The 22,756-nt window shown below is 34.2% G+C and overlaps 4 protein-coding genes across 8 annotated transcripts in view; 1 reads left to right on the top strand and 3 right to left on the bottom strand.

Moving 5' to 3' along the window:
- The window catches only part of LOC126686730 (UMP-CMP kinase 3-like), a 38,309-nt gene extending 27,527 nt beyond the window's left edge, over positions 1-10,782 (bottom strand). The window contains exons 1-10 of one of the 3 annotated variants that reach the window (XM_050380948.2): positions 10,644-10,774; positions 10,248-10,295; positions 9,932-9,980; positions 9,273-9,390; positions 8,472-8,628; positions 7,286-7,366; positions 7,088-7,195; positions 6,938-7,009; positions 5,978-6,018; positions 5,702-5,863 (exon numbers count right to left, since the gene is read on the bottom strand). In XM_050380948.2, the coding sequence (XP_050236905.1) occupies positions 6,004-6,018; positions 6,938-7,009; positions 7,088-7,195; positions 7,286-7,366; positions 8,472-8,628; positions 9,273-9,390; positions 9,932-9,980; positions 10,248-10,277 (630 nt within the window). In that variant the 5' untranslated portion in view covers positions 10,278-10,295; positions 10,644-10,774 and the 3' untranslated portion in view covers positions 5,702-5,863; positions 5,978-6,003. Of the gene's footprint in view, positions 1-5,701; positions 5,864-5,977; positions 6,019-6,937; positions 7,010-7,087; positions 7,196-7,285; positions 7,367-8,471; positions 8,629-9,272; positions 9,391-9,931; positions 9,981-10,247; positions 10,318-10,643 lie in introns of those variants that run through there. The other 2 variants (XM_056106255.1, XM_056106254.1) reach the window with 2 other exon arrangements.
- On the top strand, positions 2,874-5,374 carry LOC130014453 (very-long-chain aldehyde decarbonylase CER1-like). The gene is made up of 7 exons (XM_050380940.2): positions 2,874-3,005; positions 3,088-3,305; positions 3,377-3,609; positions 3,685-3,904; positions 3,973-4,456; positions 4,540-5,013; positions 5,102-5,374. The coding sequence occupies exons 1-7, from the start codon at positions 2,946-2,948 to the stop codon at positions 5,267-5,269; spliced, it is 1,857 nt and encodes a 618-aa protein (XP_050236897.1). The 5' UTR covers positions 2,874-2,945; the 3' UTR covers positions 5,270-5,374.
- A 311-nt stretch (positions 10,783-11,093) lies between the features above and the next one.
- On the bottom strand, positions 11,094-15,605 carry LOC126686728 (uncharacterized). Of its 2 annotated transcripts, none has more exons than XM_050380944.2 (14): positions 15,394-15,605; positions 15,178-15,323; positions 14,967-15,087; positions 14,829-14,893; positions 14,628-14,741; positions 14,231-14,305; positions 13,566-13,604; positions 13,425-13,496; positions 12,771-12,884; positions 12,291-12,362; positions 12,145-12,181; positions 11,922-12,034; positions 11,573-11,779; positions 11,094-11,492 (listed from the first exon to the last, which is right to left on the bottom strand). In XM_050380944.2, the coding sequence occupies exons 1-14, from the start codon at positions 15,467-15,469 to the stop codon at positions 11,421-11,423; spliced, it is 1,323 nt and encodes a 440-aa protein (XP_050236901.1). In that variant the 5' UTR covers positions 15,470-15,605; the 3' UTR covers positions 11,094-11,420. The 2 variants fall into 2 exon arrangements, with proteins under 2 accessions (XP_050236901.1, XP_050236902.1); XM_050380945.2 differs by having other exon boundaries at positions 15,178-15,314; positions 15,394-15,603.
- Positions 15,606-16,369: 764 nt separating this feature from the next.
- On the bottom strand, positions 16,370-20,254 carry LOC126686727 (phragmoplastin DRP1E). Of its 2 annotated transcripts, XM_050380942.2 has the most exons (15): positions 19,801-20,248; positions 19,656-19,719; positions 19,477-19,584; positions 19,280-19,381; positions 19,130-19,180; positions 18,970-19,031; positions 18,732-18,822; positions 18,559-18,623; positions 18,248-18,442; positions 18,036-18,155; positions 17,889-17,959; positions 17,475-17,700; positions 17,289-17,339; positions 16,812-17,192; positions 16,370-16,625 (listed from the first exon to the last, which is right to left on the bottom strand). In XM_050380942.2, the coding sequence occupies exons 1-15, from the start codon at positions 19,939-19,941 to the stop codon at positions 16,497-16,499; spliced, it is 1,857 nt and encodes a 618-aa protein (XP_050236899.1). In that variant the 5' UTR covers positions 19,942-20,248; the 3' UTR covers positions 16,370-16,496. The 2 variants fall into 2 exon arrangements, with proteins under 2 accessions (XP_050236899.1, XP_050236900.1); XM_050380943.2 differs by lacking the exons at positions 16,370-16,625; positions 16,812-17,192; positions 17,289-17,339 and adding an exon at positions 17,343-17,381 and having other exon boundaries at positions 19,801-20,254.
- Positions 20,255-22,756: the final 2,502 nt, after the last annotated feature.

Raw genomic sequence — 22,756 nt, 5'->3', positions numbered from 1 at the left:
GAATCAACAGTAAAAGATAAACAAATTACAGATCTGAAAATAAAAAAAAAAGAACAAAAAATTTCAGATCTAAAATTAAAAAGATAAAAGAAAGATGGTGCGGCGAGACAAAGGCGGAACGATGGAGGCGAAACGGCGGAGGCGCAACAGCGGAGGCGAAACGGCGGAAGTGAAGGAGTAGAAATCGTGAATTTTTTTTCACAACTCAAAAGAATTTACTGTTATATAAGCAAAAACGATTGAGATAATGATGAAATAGAAATAAAAATGAGAGAAGCAAGAGGAGTCGTGCAGTAATGGAGATAACGCACAACAAAATCGTGGAGAAGAGAAGCGAAAATGGCGGAGAAGAATGAAGAAACCGTCAATTGAGAAGGAAAATAAGAAAACAGTAAAAAAGAAAGAAATCCAAAAAAAAAGGTTAGGTTTCATAAAATTGATGGTGTGAAAAGTAAAGATATGCATTGGGCTGTATAAAAGTAAAGTCTAGCCCAAATCCTGTATTTTATATAAAAAGCCCTATTTTTTTTACTCTAAGTGACAACTGTCACTTTTTTCTATTTTCTCTCTTTTTTTTTCTTCTTCTTCTTTTCTTTTTCATTTTTAGTCTCTTCTTCGTGTTCGCTCTGCCATCAGTCCGCCGCCGCTCCGCCATCATTCTACTGTCGCTCTCCGTTTGTTTCATATTTGATTTTAGAGTTTTTTTTCTTAATTCGTGGTGATTAATACGATTTATGTTAACTTTCAGATCTAAATAAATTACTCTTTGATTTTTTCAATTTTAGATCTAAAAATCTGCATGAAAAATGATTTTATGATAAAAAAACGATTTTCTGCAAACAAAACAGCATCTGATTATCATAGGAGTATCACTGCATTATCATCATATTATTATAACACTGCAGAAAAGAGAATTTTTTTATAGAAAAACATCCTCTGATTATCATACGAGTATCACTGTATTATCATGTAGTTATTATAACATTGCAGGAAAAAAAAATTCTTCAGAAAATGATGTTTGATTATCATATCGTTATCATAATATTATCATATATCGTTATCATAACATTATCATATGATACCGAGATAATAATATTTATGGTACCAAGATGATAATGTTATGATAATATCTATGATTATGTCATGATAAAATAGTGTCTGATTATCATGTCAAAAAGGAATTTTTTTATAGAAATCCTCTTATTATCATATGAGTATCACCGTATTATCATGTAGTTATCATAACATTGCCGGGAAAAAAAAATTCTGCAGAAAATAATGTTTGATTACCATATCGTTATCATAATATTATCATATATCGTTATCATAACATAATCATATGATAGCGAGATGATAATATTTATGGTACCAAGATGATAATGTTATGATAATATCTACGATTATGTTATGATAAAACAATGTCTGATTATCATGTCAGTATCAGTACATTATCATGTCGCTATCATAACACTGCAGTAAGATAAATAGATAATGAAGTATGATAAGGCTATGATAATTGGATGATAATATACGCAAGAATATAATTACAGAAGGACTTATGATAACCAGATGATAACGGAGTAAAATCATAAATATTTTTAAACTCAGAGTAAAAACATAAATCTGAAAAAAAACGTGAGGTATTTTCTGTAAATTCTCTGTATTGAGGTAAAATGTGCAAATATTTTTATTTTTGGAGTAAATACCTAAATTTCCCCACATTTATTTAACTAAAATGTGATATCAAGGAATTCAATCTGCCTGCAATCACACTTTCTTTCACCATATTAATTCAAAACATTCCAAATTCATGGAACACGGGTCGACACGTTCTCTGAACTTGTCACACAAGAACATTTAATATAATTTTTATTTTTTTAGCAACTAATCATAAAATTCTTCATTTTTTGATCAGATTACCCCATAATTGTATTTTAAAAACACGTAAAATACAAATCGGACGTGAGGAATACAAAAAAAATTATAAAGTTCTCTAATTGTTGCGATAAAATTATTCTAAACCTATCTTTTGCAATAAAAATATAATTATGGAATAATCTGAACTAAAAATGAAGAGTTCAGAATTAGTTGTTCAAAAAAATAAAAACTGAATTAAATAAGGGTTAATTACACATAAAATCACCACCTTTACACGAAATTGCAAAAATAACACAACCTTTAAAACGTTGCAATTCAGGGCATCACCTTTCATTTCTTTTTAAAAACAACACGGGTTTGCTGACGTGGCATGACATGTGTCACTCCTATTGGATGTCCAAGTCAGCAAAATTTTATCTAAAAACGTGCCCATGTTGTTTTTAAAAATAAATGAAAGGTGATGCCTTAAATTGACACATTTTAAAGGTCGTGTTATTTTTGAGAATTCGTGTAAAGATGGTGATTTTATATGTAATTAACCCATTAAATAACCTGTGTTCTAAATTCATTATCTTAAGCAATTTAAGAAAAAGAAAAATGTATAAGCCTTTTTATTTTAGAAATATATAATTACCGATTTCTTTAGTATGTGGTTAATTAGAAATTAAATGGTTTAATTTCATTCATTCATATATATATATATATATATTGAAAACAGAAAAAGCACATGACTTCCTAATTGTAAAGCTATCACTAATATGAACAAACAAAGAAAACGTTGCAGTATGACCAATAAATGAAGGAATGAGACAGACAGGACTATTTAATTTTGGGTAGGCAAGAATCATTAAAATTATTAAACATAGACATAGTAGTACTACACCAATGTTGAAATATCTCTCAAATCCTTAATTTGCATGCCAGCATGCCCTATGGTTGGCAACATGTCTTTGTCTGGTTCTCTCCTTATTTAAATACTACGTACCCTTCACTTTCGATGACTCATCGCTCTCACAACTATATATGTAGGAGTTGCCTGGAGATAAAGAATCCTGCAATATATAGTTATGGCTTCTATGCCGGGAGTTCTCAGCCAGTGGCCATGGAAGCCTCTCGGAAGCTTCAAGGTACGTACGTACTATGCATGCATGCTAGGAACAAGCAGCTCATTTTCATTTTATTTAATGAACCAATGATATGTGGATGCAGCATGTGATACTGGCTCCATGGGTGATTCGCCACATGTACTTATTCGCCGTTAAAGGAGAAAAAATGAATGCCAGCTATTTAATTCTGCCATTTTTGCTGATGAGAATGGTGCACAACCAGCTGTGGGTCAGCCTTTCCCGTCACCGGACAGCCAAAGGGAATAACAGGATCGTCGACAAAGGCATCGAATTTGATCAGATAGATAGAGAAATAAACTGGTCCGTTAGCATTTGTTTGTTTGTTTGCACTTAAGTATTAGCTTATAATATCCATCTACTCATTCATGCAGGGATGATCAAATACTGTTAAATGGAGTGATATTTTACGTCGGGGGAATGGTGATTCCGCAAGCCAACCAGATGCCTTTTTGGAGAACGGACGGCGTAATCATAACAATTCTGCTGCATATGGGTCCCGTCGAGTTCATTTACTATTGGCTACACAGACTTCTTCATCATCACTACCTCTACTCTCGCTACCACTCTCATCACCATTCCTCCATTGTTACAGAGCCCATTACATGTTCGTTTCTTTCATCTGATGCTTCTCATCCTTCCATCATTAATCTACTCACTCTATCTATATATATATATGCAGCTGTGATCCATCCATTTGCAGAGCACGTTGCCTATCTCATACTATTCGCTATTCCAATGCTAACCACGGTGTTTACGGGAACCGCCTCCGTAGTGGCGTATCTCGGTTACATCACTTTCATCGACTTCATGAACAATATGGGGCACTGTAATTTTGAGTTCATTCCTAAATTCTTTTTTTCTATTTTTCCACCTCTCAAGTATCTCTTCTACACTGCTTCGTAAGTTTCATTCCTTCATTTTATAATTCATTACCATGCACTGTTGTCTTAATTTATTTATCATGCAGCTTCCATTCTCTTCACCACACCCAATTCAGAACAAACTACTCTCTGTTTATGCCCATGTACGACTACATATATGGAACCGTGGACAAATCTTCAGATTCCCTCTATCATAAGTCACTTGCAAGACAGGAGGAAGTGGCTCATGTGGTGCACCTTACCCACCTGACCACGCCCCACTCCATCTATCACCTCCGCCTGGGATTTGCACGACTCGCCTCCATCCCGGAATCTTCCACATGGTACCTCTGGTTATTGTGGCCTCTCACTCTCTCCACTGTCATCTTCAATTGGATTTATGGCCGCACTTTTGTTCTTCAAAGGAACCGCTTCGACAAACTAAGACTGCAAACATGGGTTATTCCAAAGTACAATCTACAGTACTCAATGAAATGGCAGAATGAAGCAATCAATAAAATGATCGAAGAATCCTTACTGGAAGCAGAGGAAAAAGGAGTGCAAGTGTTAAGTCTTGGACTTCTGAATCAGGCTAGTTTTGTTCATTACTTAACATGAGATTAACAGGATCATTAATTCATGAACTGAATGCATAAACATATATATGTATGCAGGGGAAGGAACTGAATAGGTACGGAGAGATATATATAGAGAAGCATCCGAGGCTGAAAGTAAAGCTGGTGGATGGAAGCAGTCTGGCGGCAGCAGTAGTGGTAGATTGTATTCCGAAAGGAACAACTCAGCTTCTTTTCCGGGGAAGCCTCAGTAAGGTTGCTTTTGCTGTTGCCTTTGCTCTCTGCAAGAAGGGCATCCAGGTGGTAACGACCCTCGAGGAGGATTATGAGGAGCTCAAGGCCTCCATTGGAACACGGCACTCCAATAATCTGCTTCTTTCCAAAAACTATCATTTGAAGACGTGGCTAGTAGACGATAAGTTGAGTGAAGAGGATCAAAACAAGGCAGGCAAAGGAACCTTATTCATCCCCTTGTCCCAATTTCCACCCAAGAAACTCCGAAATACTTGCTTTTATTATCCCACTCCGGCCATGATTGCTCCTTCTTCAATTGAAAATGTCGACTCTTGTGAGGTATCTAACTCGTTCTTGGACTTGCCTTTTTTTCTTCTTTGTTATACATATAATTGCATTTCATTCTTCTTTTTTACAAACTTAACAGAATTGGCTGCCAAGAAGGGTTATGAGCGCATGGAGAGCCGGTGGAATAGTGCATGGCCTGGAAGGATGGAATGTGAATGAGTGTGGAAACACCATTTTCGACGTCGACAAAATTTGGCAAGCCAGTCTCCGTCATGGCTTTAAACCTCTTTATTATAATAATTACTAATATTAATTCTTCATTAGTATGCAAACGTTTCTGCTGTCCACGCATAATGATATCAAAAACATAAAATAATTACTTTGGATTATAATATTTCTCTTCTTTTCTGCACTTGTACTTTATAATTCCAACTATTTGTTCTTAAATGCACAGCTATCCAAACACTAAGCAAAATTAAATAACACTATTAACTTTTGGTTGGATATACCACCAATCTGTTTGACATCAACAATTAAATAAGTACTGAAATAGATATCCATAATGTTCAATCAAACAAATAATGCTGAATAAACATCAAAAAGCAGCAGTAGTAAATTAACATTAACAATTTCCATTCAAATAAGGGTGCTTTATAGTAAATTAACATTAATCCGAATATTACTCGCCCCTACTACGAGGAATATTTGCAGACTAAAGATGAGATGATAACACTAGATGTAGCCAATTATTATTATTATTTTGTATTATCCTTTATTCAAAGAATACAGCAGTAACAAGAATAAAGAGGTATATTCCTCATCACACAGTAAACTATAAGTAAAAACTTTAAGTAAGAACCTGTGCCGACCTTACGACTCCAATCGACAGATAACACATCACCTGAAAAGGAATATAAGTATATAACTACCGTTACATCTATTCCACCAAACACGCTGTTTCAATTATCGAAGGAGAAAACCAACTTCAAATGAGCACATCTAACACAAACATTACCTTCATATTGATAGTCAATCCAATCCCTACACCATAGAAGCCTGCAAAAGTCATAAACGAATGAGGATCGGTGCACTTATAACATGATACCAAACTGTAGACTCTCAAAGTAACAATAAAAAGCTAAAAGAACCTATCTTGGCCTTTTGAAACCCCAAACTCATAGATGGCCTTGCATGCCATAAAACTTGCTCAATTATTTACAATTTAATAAAGGAAGTAACATGTTCTAGTAATATTGAGTAATATACCAAAACAGTGAGAGCCCATTGCTAATCACAATAGTGCAGATCCCAAAACATCTTAAATGGTCCTCACATCATGCATATTTGCAACAAGAAGATATTTTCACCAATTTTACCAGATTCATTTTTCCACCTCTTACATACTCGGAATAAAAACCACTCCTGTTACAAACTAAGATTGCATTCATGGCCCAGAAAATTCAGGTCAGCCAGAATTGATCCTGAATTGTACTCGGCAAAACTTTTCTGAACTCTAGCTTATAAAAAAAAGGTATAGATTCTCGCGTAGTGACATGCAGGCAGCCAAGAAACTCATATTAGTAATTCACCACCTCAACTAAGTTCATGACAGCGTATGTGGACAATGAATCTATTCAATAAATTACCATGCACCTCATTCTATAAGCTAATAAAACTGATTCAATTCAGACAGTGGCGGAGCCACGTTGTGGATAAGAGGGGCATTTGCCCCTCTTATTTTTTCAAAATTACAAATTTCTCAAGTAATTTTTTTAAAATTTAACGTGTTATTTAGATAATTAATACATATGGACCCCCTTAATTATATAAAAAAATTAGATTATATATATCATATGAAATTCTTTTCTATTTTGCCCCTCTTAGTTTCGATTTCTGGCTACGCCGCTGAATTCAGACCTCCCAACATAATGATGAATTCCTTTACCATAAATTAGCACATCTATGTTTCTTTTACCTTCTCATGCTTTGGGGCAAAAATGGCTTTAACATCCTTAAAAACTTCCTCAATTGGTTTTGCAGCATCAATCTACAGGTCAGAACAACAATATCAATGGCTGAAAAGTGAATATTATAATATAATAAATGAAATATAAAAAAAGATTACCTTCCGAACTTTTCCCTTGGATTCATAGTATTCCACCACAGGGATACTAGATTCTAGAAAAACTTTAAAACGCTTCCTAATTGTCTCAATGTTGTCATCTACTCTTCCCTTTTCACAATGAAAAAATGAAAAAAATAAATAAAATGACCTAAAAAAAACAAACTCATGCTCTGTACACATAGGTTCCATTCATCAAACCTGGTTCCTACTTAAAAGGCGACTCTCCATCTCTTCTTCGGAGCAATCAAAAAACAAAACAACTTCTGGCTCAATTTCAGTCTGCACAAAAACCTAAAGCAGTGAGCAAAAAGACGATAAATTTTAAGGATAATACATTATAAAAAGATACCAGAAGACAATGAAAACATTAGAACTCCCAAGATAATCTAAATCCAATATGGCCATTAGAAAATAGGTGTAATCCAATTATAATACAAAGATTAGCCATCTCCTCCTTTCGAAATCGAATATATATGGAGAACTTAGGGGTGTAACTGAGGTGAGTCAAATTGAAAGATTGTCAAACTCGAATCGACTCAACTAAAAGTTTTGAATCTCGAACTCGATCTAGCTATAATTACAGAGTTCAAACTCCACATGATCAAGATATATTATGACTTGACTTGATCAGATTTAAAAAAGTTAAATTAATTTTTTTTCATAATATTAAATTATTGAAATACTTGAGCTTGACTTTATTGTTCGATTCAAACTCGAAGATCTCGCAAGTGTGTTGGCTCGATTATATTCATAGGAAATCTACTAAGAACCTAAATAAACTTTCTTTAAAAAAACGCATCCTTTAGCATACCTAGATAACTTGCTTTTATACACAAAAGGTCACTGGATCAAGAAATATAATGACTCGACTCAATTATATTTAAAAAGTTAAATTAATTTTTTTCATATTATAAAATTATGAATATACTTGAGCTAGACTTTAGATTTTTGATTCAAACTTGAAGAACTCGCAACTGTCTTGGCTCGATTATATTCATAGGAAATCTACTAAGAACCTAAATAATCATTTAAAAAAAACGCATCCTTTAGCATACCTAGATAACTTGCTTTTTAGTTACAAAAGGTCAGTGGATCTAAAACTAATTTGGGAAAAAGTGGTTCACAGATTGAATAGCGGTGCTAAATATTTCCGAAGACAGCACAAAATTTCTTGGAATGGTGAAAGAGAATTGATAAACTTGATCGCTTTTAACTTGGGATTAAGTTGCTCCAAACAAATACATAATTAATATACAAACCTTTTCCAAACTCACTATCTTCACAAGATTTCAAGTAAAGACCTCCTTAAAATCACTATTTAAAATAGGATCTCTATCTCAGCATATAAGAATCATAATTCAAACAGAGTCGTTAGGAATCTTACAACAGATTCAAATGCCGCACGATTTTCTTCATTGCGAGGAAAACCATCAATCAGAAATTTGTCATTGCCACTTTCTAGCATTGCTTTTTCAAGAAGCTTGATTGTTACTCCAGATGGTACAATCTTACCATCCTTTATCATATTCTGAATCATAGTTCTGTAACCCACAATGAGAAAAAAGATTTATTATTGAGAATATGCAAAAAAGTTGCATTACAAAAACTCCAAATCAGTAATACAATATGGAATTCCATGCAAAAAAGTAGTAAAGTAGTTAGGTGGCTTATACAAAAATGAAGCACTTGATAGAATTAAGAGTAGTTTGCAAGAACTAATATAAGCATCTGGTTCTACTCTAAGATCAGATAAAAAAATTCCTCGGAAAAGAATTGAGTCAATTGACATATATGAATCAACTCCTAGCAAGAAAGGCACAAAAGTACATCATAATAAATAGACTAGCATTTATAACATCTTACGATATCATCGATTTTTTGAATAATTATACTCTTAGGGAACCAAACGATTTCTATACTCTGTAAGTGTAGAATTTCACTTGAGCAACTAGACCCTGTCAATGAATCATAATATATAGTTTTTATTGATTAAACACTAAGAATGGCCAAATTAGATGGATACTGAGAACATGAAGCCAATGAGATGGGTCAAACTCAGAGCACCAATTTAGAAGAGTTGAGGAAGAATTTTTTTATTTTTTTTGTGCTATTTAGAGAATAACCACCCAAATATTGTCAACATTGGTTGCTTCACAAAAGATAAATGCATGAATTTATGCCATACCCATTTTCAGAGCCAGATTTGATTTCTGCTCGAAGAAGATCCCCAGCACTGAGATGAGTATAGCCAAAATGCTCGACAATATTTGCACATTGGGTACCCTTTCCGCTGCCTGGGCCCCCTGTTGATTAATTGAAAAAATTGTATATAACAAAACCTTTTACAAGAAATGTACAAAATTGAAGGATTGATTTTACAAGAAATGTACAAAATTGAAGGATTGATGAAGAGGTAGCTAGCCATCAATATCATAGTGTTGCTACTCACAGAAACAAATCTTGCACAACCTTAAAATGATATGCTTAATTCCATCCTATCACTCATCCGATGAATCCTAATTAAAAACTATTTTTTGCATGTATAGAGGAAAAATGAAACCATACGTGAGAGCCTCATAACATAACAAAATAATGTAAATAGAGCTGTTATTGGACACCAAACATCTCGACATAATCCCTTTGATTGACAGATCCTCAAAATTTAGTATTTACTTGTTTGGCAGAGAGAAGAGTTAGAAATTGTGAAATGCAATAAATGAATGCAGATGAAACTCCAAACTATTGTACAAAGAAGGATATCCAGGTTTTACAATTACAAACAGGGAAAGTATGCGATGTAAATATTTGTTAGATAATATAATTGTGAACAATTGGGCAGCTTACCCAGAACAAAAACAACTGTAGGTTTATTTGGTGCAATCCTATTTTCCTCCTGCAACCATATATACAACAAACATCATTGTAGCAATTGAGAAGACGACTGAAACAGAGGCAAATAAACAGAGTTTAAAACTATTATCCCTACAGCTCTCCCTTGCTAAGTCCATATTTAAGATAGTAATTCTCATTTAGGAAGATATGTGAGAGAAAATGTGATTTTGAAAATTATAGTTGATGGATGATTTAGTTAGGTTAGAAAATAAAAGTTGAATGCGGTATGGAAATGAAAGAGAATGTGAATAGGGTTTAGTAAAGTTACCCTGGGTGCAACATCAACAGAAGTTTCCATGAGTACGGATCAAATATACTGTGAAAAGAGAGAGAAACATCTGTAAGAATGAAAAGATGAAAATGAAGCAGATCTCGGAAATGATCCATAATTCAGCATGCTAATCTAACAAAATGTAAGCATCAAATGCAAAAAGAAATAGAAGCAGATCCAAATATGAAAACACAAAAGCAAAGAGGACGATGGAGATGAGAAAGAGGGAATTGAGATCCAATCATCAATAAGCTAGATCGAAGCAATAGCACGGAGGATCTGGCTTTGGTATTAATATGCTAGTAGTGATCATAACAGGAAAAGAAAACATGAAAGGAAATCAAAAAATCCATGAAAATGCAGAGAGATGTAACATGAAGAAAGGTTTCGTACCGACGACGAATACTTGCGGGCTGTGGCGACGACAATGGGAGCGAGAAAAGGAGGGAAATAAATGAATGAGAGAAACTGACTGGAGCTTTAAACTTACCCTTCTTTCTCCTCCTTCTGTCCGTTAGGGTTATATTTGTCAACTCCCTATTTCTTTCTCATTTACTTTTACTTTGCGTATTTCTAACGGCTTCATTTACGATTCTCTCTTATTTGGTAATAAAGCAGATTCAATTGATTAGCCGGGGTAGGGCCAGGCAACCCACATTTCTCTAAAATTTCATAATCCAACACAAACTAAAATATTTGATTACTTCGGTCCGGAATTTCTCTAAAAAGAAAACAGTTTAAACTTCTCAAAAATGACACTATAAATTGCGGTTAATTCAGTCTGTTGGATAAGTTTAAAATAATTAAACTAAAGACGGAACTGAATTAACCAAGATTTAAAAATGATAATAATAACCAAACTTAATTAACTGAAAACCGAACCGAACAAAAAATTGGTTAGTTCAGTTCGGTTATGCATGAATACTCCACATGCCTACCTAAGCCTATGTAGAAACACTGAGACAGTCCCAGGTTAATCTCCTTCTCTTTTAATTATCCAGAATTTTAATTAAATGTACATAAAATCCTTTCACCTATTCTTTTGGAAAATCCTATTTGTAATGGATGGCCACAACCACAAGGCTTCTTGGTAAAGCATTAATTCCTGTGTACTGTTGAGCATCTCAATATTCCACTGGGTATGAATAAGTTCCATTCCTGCAACTATGCCTACGAATTGTCTTCTTTGCCTTTTATCTTCTCCATCTGGGCCACTAGTAGATTATGCACTCCAACTTTTAGCTGCACAAACCACGCATCTTATTACAACAATACACCTCAAAAAGCAATATCAATCTGAAGGTTGGGATGAAATTAGTTACCTCATTCACCCCTTCTCCACTTTTTACCGACACTCGGATTGCCCCACTGGGTCCTTTTTTATGATACTCTGCCATTTCAAAATCACCATAGTTGCTATCTTCTGCACTCAACATTGCACATTTCTCTTCCAATAGATCGCATTTCGAGACTACATCAACCCATAGATGACCTCTGAACCTCTCTCTAATTTCTTTGTATATCACAAACTGCAAACATGTAATCACCAATAAATCCATAATTACTTTGTCCCCAAAACAAACCAAGGCTGACCTGTAGATCTTCTATTATACAAAATGCATTCTAAGTTTAAGGTCTTATAGTCACTTCAAAATTGAATTTGTTTGATACCTGATCAGAAACTGAGGTTCCACATTCTCCGGTGAGATCGTGAACATAAAGTACTGCTGTTGGCAAATGTGTAAGGACGGCAAGCGTTAACTTTTCCAAATTGTTCCTGTCTTCTGAAAGTTGAAATTCAAAAATATTAAACTAAGAAGACAGCAAATGTTACAGACATAAAACATGAGCTACAAAATCAATAGTAAACCAATAAATATTGCGAAGGTATTACCATCGGATCTCTGCAGTAACCCTGGGGTGTCCGTCACCTGCAGCCAGTTTCAGAACATCCCAAGGAATTACAAAAACAAAACGAATTGCCAATAATTAACAACTTTAACAAAACAAACCAACAGAGTAAAGAATTGAGAGATTAACCTGAAACTTCTGGAAGTCAATAGCAATATGGCCCATTAAAATTCCTCTAGTTGTAAAAGGGTAGTTGCAAATCTGACTCCACCAATTGGAGGAAAAAAAGAGAAGATGAATTCTATTCACAGTTCATTCAAAGGAAGTATGCATAACAGTATCTTCAACTGCTTAGCAGATACTGTGAAAAAGAAAAGCATTTAGCACCAGTCAAACTATAGTTTAAATTCTTTCTTTTTAGAAATCAAATAAACTACAAATCGTCTTAGAGCTCTTCAAACTCATGTCCTTAACCATAAATATTTGAGACAAAAAGTAACAGGGATGATTAGATATAATAATGTTAACCAAAAGCATGGGAGTGAATCATTTCAAATTTTCATTTTGTACAAAGTTTCAGCTAAATTGGTAATCTATGTTCTTTCAAAATGATTAATCTTCAGCCCCGGATCTGCATGCAATAAAAAAATACTAGAGATTTGAGCAAACCTCAGGCTTCCCTGTTGAAAGTATACGAACCAGAGACGACTTTCCCACATTAGGAGCTCCAACAAGACAGAGAGTCGGTGTTTCCAAATCAATTACCGGCATAGCGCGCAAAGTCTGCCAATTATATTAGGAATCAAATTGGAAAATTGTGGAGTATAATTCTAACATAATAAGATAATAGATCATTGCCAGAACAGAACCCAAATTTTGAAACAACATAGCAGGATGTATAAAAGCTTAGGAGCAGCAAGTGCACTGACCAAAAAGTAATGCTTGTTATCAATCACAAATTTGCCAATAAAGCATATATCAATTGAAGGCTAAGAATCCCTGGATAAGGCAATGAACAAAGCTTTATTTCTTTTCCTTCTAGACTTATGCCTCATAAAGTTGGCAGCTCATGTTGAATATTTTTTACTTTCTGCTGGACATTCATAGTTTTACCAATGTGGAAAATGTTAGATCCATCTTTTACCTTCAAGGAGCCCCACCATTAGTATAAGGAGACAAATATCACAAAGTAAGTTCATTTCCTAATTGACAAGGCACATGCCTTCATGTGAATGCGTGATCACAAAATAATTATTGAAAACAAGAGACTAAAATGACGAAGAGCTGCAGCAAAAATGTAAGTTTATAGAAAAAGAGAAAAACCTTGGCAATGTTCAATAAATCATCGACCACCTTTCCTTCACTTTTAAAAATTTGTTCAAGCCTTTCCTGACCCTGCAGTTATTAACACACTTCGTTGTCACGGATAGTACTAGAATGGTACATCAAAAAATAATAGCTGACCTCATTCAACCGTTCCCCAGCCTCTCGTTTTGTCAATGACTGTCCAGAAATGAATTTCCCAGTTAGTTGAAATTGAAATCCTTCAATGCTTATACATAAAACTATAAAAGCAATGCAAAATGCAACATTGATTATCCTTCAATTCTAAAATATCGCATCTATAATCAGACTCTGAAATGCTATGATAAAAACCTTGATCGAGTAACAATATTCTCCCAAAGTGAAGTAAACAGCTAAGACGAGCAGTATATAGAAACTATAATAATTACATAAGAATTTTTTATTATTATATCCTAATATAGCTTGCACATGGAATTCTAAGATCAGTCTGCTGAAGCAGCACCATACAAATGGAACAACCTAAGACTCATTAAAAGGTAGATAACGGTTCCAGGTGTCAAAAAGGTCTGGACATTTCGAAGCATTCTTACATGCTTCTTTCCTATTTAGTAGGAATCAGAAAATCAAATACATTCATAATAAGTAAACGTACAGGAAGTTAACAAGATTAACAAACTCAAGTAAGTAAAAACTCAAAAGAAGGATCTTTCATTTTCAAGTTGCGTGCCGAACAAAAAGTAACACTTGAACGATAACTGCAACTACACAATTTAAGCAGTGAAACAACTAGAATCTAGAAGAGGATATTCAAGAACAAGAAGTACCTTAGCACACAAGGAAGCATGTTCCTTTCCAATGGAGACCACCTTCTTCCTCAGAGTATCTACTTTTCTCAAAACCTGTGAAACCTTAGACGAATCTTCAAATGGCAAAAAATTTGATTCCAAACTTATTAGAAACTATAAAAGTATAGTGTTCCTTTTTCTAACAGCAAATTTTTGAAACTAGAATAACTAGTTAAATAAAGCATCACTGCCACTTCATGTCCAATAGAAGTCCAGTTTGCTCAGAACGAGAATGAGAAGCGTCAAAAGCACTGTAACATTAGTTCTTTTGGGGTAAAAACCCTATTTGGGAAATTATGAAGTAGAAAATTTGTTTTTACACTAAACTTGATGGGTATAATAGTAATGAATTGAGCTTCAAGTTCCAAAAATTTACCTCTTCGTAATTTCCATCTCCAAGAGTCAACTCAATAAGAGAGCCTTCATAAGGATGTAAATATTTTCTTTTAGGGAAGTTATCCAAATAGTCTCTTAATGGAACTGCCAGTTCCTGAAAAAAGAAAGAGCTCTAGGCTTACATTGCAGCATTTTGAGACTTGAACAAGAGTGGGAAAGAAATGTAAGAATAGGAAGTTACCTTCATGAGTGCATCAAGTTGCTTAGCAGCTCTATTCCTCTCGCGCTTGGCAATATTAGCAATGCCTGTGAAATGATGAACAAGCTATTCAGTAGAGGAGAAGGGATTGGATGGCCCAAGAGAAGAAGAAAAAGGGACCTTTAGTGGGTGAGACCTTCCTGGCCTTGCGCAAAGAAGAATAAAGAATGTCAACAGATGGCATGACCATGGGCAGCTTTTGAAATGCACCAACATTTTCAAGTTTTTCTTGTAAGTTATCCTACAAACAATCCATTTTGACAATCATAACTTGCTCGTATTACAAGAAATTGACAAATAGCATAATAAAGCATGAAGGATTGAGAAGTACCGAGGAATGAGTAGGTGGTTGTGTAGTGTGGGAGGTGGGTAAATAGCTTGCATTTACAACTTCGTAGGTGACAGTCTGCGTACGTCTAGAGAAGCATAATAAGCTTGGAAATATTGCCTTCTTCCCATGAAAACCTCCTGCCCAAACTTCAATTCATGAAAATTCAATTGAAAATCCAAATTTTAATTTTTAACAAAACGCATAAAGAGAGAATACCGTGAGAAAAACGAGAGGTTCTAAATAGAAATTTGGAGGTGGAAGTAATCTGCATTAAACTTAATGCTCCACTCATCTCTTCTCCCTCAACACACTCTTGCTTCTTCTTCTTCTTCTTCTTTTAAGCTCAGAGCTCACAAATATTTTTAACTCATGATTGCCGCTGCAATTAACCCCTTTTTGTCTAAAAATTACCACACACATCTAAGCCCTTGCTCTTAACTTTATAAAGCCGACTGTTAGTAAATCTGTTAAATAAGGACCCGGATAATTAATTTTGAGAGTTACTAAACTTTTAAATTTTTTTCATTTCAATCATTAAAATTTATTTTATTTTAGTTATTAACTTTAATCTTTTCTATTTTAATTTTTCCGATAACAAATGTTTAGCCGGCAGCCGGAATTTATTTATTTTTACCTGAAAATTTTTCACGCATGCATAATTTGACCTAAAAATCTATTTTCAAACTAAAATTATGCATGTTTGATAAATTGTTAAAGTAAAACAACTGACACGTGTCAAATTCCGGCTGCCATTTTTACCGGAAAAAACAAAATAAAAAAATTAGTGACAGTGAAATGAAAAAAATGAAAAATTAGTAAAGCACGAGGACCCACTCAAACTATAAGCCAGTAAAGATGACACCTATCTAAATTACATAAATTGATTTTAGCCAAACTTAATTAATTATGTTTATCAATTAATCAACAAAAAATACGGAATCATCTTTACTTCTTTTTAATCTCTCTGAAATCTTGAATAGACGGTCCAAATTCAATTATTAGAGATGGAAGAGACAGTTAGTTTATGAACTTGATTAGGTTAGATTTGATTTCAACGAGTGGTCCATACTTGCAAAGGTTGGGATGATTGTGCTAAATGCAGAATATGAATTTACGAGTGCTTCGTATTTGTGGCATACTGAAGAAAAACAACCCAACCAAGCTCAACTATAATTCACATAGACAATGATAATGGTGGAGCACTCTACTACATTATATTATACAAGAAAGCCTACAAGCAAACCATCATAAATTACAAACATATCACAGAGGAATCGAACACTACAAGTACAACAAAACAATCTCATCCCTATCATAGCTTATCGAGCCCATGATACAGAATCAATCTCGTCCCTCGCCGACTTGTATAATTCAAGCCTTTTTGCACATTCTTGTCTTCTCTCCATCAATGTAGGGTCTTCATCCAACAGCTGTGAGAGCTGCTTACCCTGGAATATTAACAAAAAAACTATTCAGCATTACATGGAACGCAATCTTATGACGCTTAACCAGGCAACAAAATCAAATGTGCCCTGCTTAATCTGGATACAAGGCAAAGATATACATGATTTGGCCCCTAGGTATTGTAAAATATTTAGATGGTGATAGCAACAAAAGAAATCCGTGGAGATTACCTCTCTTTTCCCTATTTGAGCATAGAAGTAATTTAGCAGTGATTGTTTCGCCTCTCTAACTTGACAATAGACCACAGCTTTAGGAATGGTGTTCTTCAGTGTCTCAGAGACCATGCCAATGTAAGAAGACACATTTGACCCAATCCTCCTAAAGTGCCCCTCAGAATATCGGTCCACAGCTGCGGATGCTGGACCTGAACCTGGATTTCCTACTTTCTCCACTTCCTGAGGAAGCCTCCGAAAGAATTCCACAGTTAGATACGAAGCTTCCATGTCCACCAATCGAACAACAGTTTTCTTGCTATCATCACGGAACCTCTCTAAAGCCTCATTTGCTGCAGCAGCAATGTCAGCTTGTAGAGTAGGGAAACGCCTTAATTCCTGCATTTTAGTGAGAGCTTAACAATTTACTCCCCTTTGCAAAAGACTATCTCAGCTGTTGAGAATTAATTTATGAGAGAAATTTTCAATGTTTACCTGTGTTTCCCCAATGGATTTTCTCACAAGCTCTTTCAAGACAAAATGAACCTACCATAGTAAATCTAGTTAAACACAAGGGAACCTTCTTTTCTACATGTCAAACACGAATAATATGAAGAAAAATATTACAAATGAGACAAGATAACTAGAAATTTTTGAGATAAACTGAACCGAACCCCTTACAGCATCCACAGAAGCTTCAGCTGGGCCCCGAAAATAATTCAATGACCCCTCAATAAGACGCCTGTAGCCCTGTTCTGGGGCAATCAGATGTGGCTGATAACCATCTGCCTCGGAAACCACTCTCCTTACATTCTGAAGAGAAAGGTGTCGATCAAATGGAAGCTTCCTTAGAGCAGCAGGGAGCTGATTGTCAAAGACTCCATAAATGCGATCACCTCCAGGTCGCCTAAAATGGAGGTCAAGGTAACATCAGAAAATTAGATTATTCTACAACAGGATAGTCAGTTGAATCATTTCTGAACAAGCAACTTTCTTCAAATTGATAAGTAAGTTGCATAAATTGCAGTTACATGTCCTAGCAATGCACAGTCTGAACCTGAATTTAGAGCATGATAAACAATTGACAGCTCTTACCCTCCATCCAGGTGCTCTTTGAATATCTTGTCAAATGCACGGCAAAGTTCCAAGATAGTGTATAATTGAGCCTAAACCAGCATGTGTCAGTCTCATCGATGAAGTAGACGAGAAATGAAAAATAGGAAAGGAAAAAAAGGTACTCACCCCAGCATCAAGAGCAACAGGCCTACCCAGATGGTCCATCTCTGATTCAAGTTCCTCAATGCTTTTATTTATCAAAGACGTGATACTTGGTATTCGAGCCCTAATAACAGATTCTAAATGCTGAAACAAATAAAACCATTTTAATCATGCCCGTGTTTTTTTCCTCCCCTTTCCAAATTCTTTGGAAGAAAACAGTAAATCAAATCCCAAACCTTTGAGAGAAGTTTTGCAAGATACTCTGAACCCATTTTGTTGGCTAAGTGCCCATAGTCAGGACTTGTGGCAAAGTACTCGCGTTCCTTGCGCCTTGCAACAATCATATCAACATTTTTGTTGATATCCGCCTGTGAGCGGTTGACAATTCCAACCCACTGATGTTGCAGCCGATAAGATTTTCCTTCAAGTACCTTAAGCAAGAACAGAAATGAAGTATTGTTTATTTACAGAGTTATGGAGTAGGCAGCCACAGAGAGACCAAAATGCATCAAAAGCAACTCATGCACACAAAGAGAGAATTTTTTACATCTAACGCATTAGTTCCTTTGTCCATCAAATCAAGCTTCGTCAGCACTCCAAATGTCCGTTCACCTGAGGAATGTAAAAATGATTCAGATGGAACATTTGAGGCAAGGAAAATTGTTGTTCAGAATGTATACGCAATGAATTGTAAAATTGTAAAATTGTAAAAGGGCATACCTGAGGGATCCACTTCCCTAGAAAGTTTGATGGCATCGGACGTGGCTATATCTTGATTAGCTGGGGAGATGGCGAGTATGATACAATTTGGCTGCAAATATAACAAGGTCATCAATCAGAACATAAATAGCGTGCAACATAGAATGGAAATAGCTTGAGAAGATTGAAGGAATCCAACAAGTTGATACAGAACAATAGTAGCTTTTACACAAAATATGTGTTAAGAGGTTGCATATACCTTCTCGACATAAGAACGAACCATACTCTCAATTTCCTGAACAACGCTCTCTGGCTGTCCCTCTGAAGAACATAGATAAATGCAATCCATCAAAAAATGAACTATTGAAATAAAAGACATGTGAAAGTTCAATTTGAAAGGAGCAGTTAAGCAAAAGTACCAACAGCAACTTTTGTCAAGCCAGGTAAATCAATCAAGGTTAAGTTGACAACTGAAATAAGAAGGAAACCAAGGAGAGCAGTTAAAAGACTAAAGATGGACAATTATTTAGCCATACTACAAGTAATTATCGGAAACAGAATAGAGATACCATTTGGAGAGTAGATGCTGAGATGAATAGGAACAGGAGAGATCTGTTTGGTTTTGCCAGTGATTCTATCAGTTTCCTCCTGAATTTCGCTGCGAACCATGGCTGCACGAAGAGGGGGAAATAGTGTTAAGTTAAGTTGAGTTGCAGGAAAGACTAGAGAGTTAAAACTAATGAAAGAAGAGGAGGAGGAAGATTACAAAAATCAGTGAAACGTCGGTTAGGAAGGTGAAGAAACTCGGCATACTCTGGGGAACCATGGTCAGTCTTATGAAGCTGCAAGACCAAAGGTCTTCTAGTTACAATTCCTGCAAATGAGGCATACCACAAGTAATTATGAGTTTCATGCAAGTAGGTATTTGTGTGGTATATAAATTACCTGATCCTCTAGGGAGAAAGTCCCGCCCTACGATGCTCTCCAGCACAGATGATTTTCCTGAACTCTGGCATCCAAATTACGTCCATTTTAGGGATTTCTTAAACATTAAATAGCATAGTGAAATTGAAGCTAAAGAAAATGAAACCTGGCCACCGACGACGGCAACAGAGGGAAGAGCTTCCCAAAGAGAAGAGAAAGCATTATCAGAGCCACCGTAGTCTCCAAGGACAGTGCAAGCTCTCTGTATCCTGTTGACCAACCCTATCAAGCTCTCCATAGTCGTCATCTTCACTCAAACTCAAAACAGTTTGCAAACAAGCTTCCAAAACACGACAATATATTGACAAGTGGTAGAGCTGAAGTTTCAAATGGGAATTATAAGCTTAGCTGCCTGTGTTTTCCAGAAACGTCACGGGCGGTGGATTACAGATTTTGTCCAACTCAACGGAAAGAAAGTAAATGGATGGATGGCTTTTAAAGTGTGACGAAATATGTTTGGAATATTCCTCCTATTCTTGTTGAAATTTGAAATTTGAATCTTCAAAGGACCCGTCTTTTTTCTTTTTTAGTACAAAGCAAAACGACAATCATCGGAAGTAGCCTTCTGGAAGTATTATTTATATTATTATATTTAAAATATTTTTTTCTTTTTAGTCAGATGAAGGTAAATAAGAGAGCTTAGCCTAATTGGTTAAGGCGTCTCTAACTACTCGTTCGTAACAAACTGAGACCGTAAGAATCGTATTCAATCTTTGGCAAACAAAAAAAAAGTAAGTAAGAGATAGTAAGTAAAATTGAGTTCAAATTTTGGAGTGACCCCTACCATTAATGGCTTTTTTTGAAGATGATGACACCGTTGGAGCAACTGCTGATGAAGATAATGCTACGAGACTTCATTATTTGGAAACCTGCTAAAATAGCATATCCACTGCTTGGAACCAAATTAGACACAACCTATGAAGCACGGAAACTTCGACAAAGTTGTGTTTCCCGTTTCAGAAACGTTTCGGAAACCGGAAACTTTTGGACACCCGCACGAAACGTTTCGGGCCGTTTCCGTAAATTGTAAAAATTAATAATTTGTAAAAAAATTAAAATTATTGCCCACAAATAAAAAAATCTAACTAGTTACCCATAAATTTTACATTCGCATTGCCCACAATACATCAAATATACTTATTTGTGTTGAATTATATTATATTTTTTTATATATTTATAAAATTTTAAATATTTAGTATATTAAAATGAATTATTTTGTTAAAATATTTAGATAATATTTTTATAAATATATCCTTATATTTTTGTTATTTACACGTTTCCCCCACGTTTCGTGTCCTCCATTTTGAAAAACTTTCGTTTTCCCGTGTCCGTTTCGTATCGTTTCCGTTTCCCGTTTCCGTTTCCGTGCTACCTAGGACACAACCCTATAAAAGTGTCTTACTTATTCAGTTTTAATTATTTTTATTCCTTCGGATATTTGCTCATTCTTCTTTATTTTCTCATTCAACCAATACATGCATTTTCCATATTTATAATTATGCGAGTCCTATATTAAATAATAGGTCAAATCTTAAAAAAAATAGGCTTAATTTCTTAAAAAACCCCCACCTTGCATTTTATTTTCGTTTATACCCTGACCTTGTAAAAACACCATTTGTACCCAATTTTGAGTTTTTATGTTTCATCTCTACCCAAAAGCACTAAATTGTACTCTTTTCATTTGAAAAAAAAGTTTAAAACAATCCTTCATTTTTAACTTATATACTAATTAGATATTAATGTTATTAATAGTAAAAAAATACCATTTTCTTCAAAAAATTAAAAATAATAATAATTTTTTTTATTTTTTTAAAAAATATTTCCGAATTTTTTTAAATTTTTTTGAATTTTTTTTAAAAAATATTTCCGACAAAAAAATTAAAAATAATAATATATTTTTTTAATTTTTTATTATTTTATAAAATTAAAAAAATTAATTAATTATTTGGATGTATTTGATTATTTTTTAAGTTTAAGGATTTATTTGTATTTTTTAAAATAGATAAAAGTATGTTTTAAACTCTTTTCCAAATGAAAAGAGTACAATTTAATGCTTTTGGGTAGCAATGAAACATAAAAACTCAAAATTGGGTACAAATGGTGTTTTTACAAGGTCAGGGTATAAACGAAGAAAAAATACAAGGTGGGGTTTTTTTAAGAAATTAAGCCAAAAAAATACTAACTTTTGTAATTTTTTTCAATTATGATCAAACTTTTTAAAATTTGTAAATATAACCCGTTTTGACAAATTATGTTCCTTTTATAGTCATTTTTGAATGGGTTTGGTTTTTTTTATTGTGATTAAATCTTTTATTATAACACAACATGCAATGTTTGATATTTTATAGTGATTAAATCTTATATACATAGTTGTCATGTTGGCAATAAAATCAGTTTGATTCGAATTTGACTATAAAAGAAACATAATTTTCCAAAACAAGTTATATTTGCAAATTTTGAAATTTTTTGTGTTGATTGACAAAAATTGTAAAGATTTAATATTTTTGAGAGTTTGGCTTAAATAATAATAAAAAAAAACATGGAGATGTGCATTAGCACATATAATGCGTGAGATAATTACTCATATTTCATTGATTGATTGGCAAATAGAAAGTACCAAAATTTCTCTTTTGAGTTTTCTAGTATATCCACCTTCTTTTCCTCTGAGATGTTCACTAAATTCTAAATAAGCATATTAAAAGCTCCAAATTTTGAACGAAAGAAGCTAGCCTTTCAAACATTTGTGGGCAAGAGAAGCACCTTCCAAGGAATTTAAATCCAGCCGTAGTTAATGTCTACTTTTATCATTACCTTCCTAATTCCTATAACAAACAATTAAGTCATTAATTAATATTGTAATTATTTTTAATATTTTATATTTTAAAACGAGAGACAGAAATAAAAAGTTAACCATTAAAATATATATATGGAATTAATTGTAAATCTACTAATAATATATTACGGGATGGGGGAGGGAGTATTGAATTAATCCAAACCATACTGCTCCATTACAGTTTCATTTTTAACAATGAACTACATTAATCAAAATTTCATCATCCAAG

This window comes from Mercurialis annua, linkage group LG6, assembly GCF_937616625.2.
Source record: "Mercurialis annua linkage group LG6, ddMerAnnu1.2, whole genome shotgun sequence".
In the NCBI taxonomy this organism is placed as follows: Eukaryota; Viridiplantae; Streptophyta; class Magnoliopsida; order Malpighiales; family Euphorbiaceae; genus Mercurialis; species Mercurialis annua.
The sequence above is the reverse complement of the archived record's forward strand: the minus strand, read 5'-3'. Positions and strand labels throughout refer to the sequence as shown.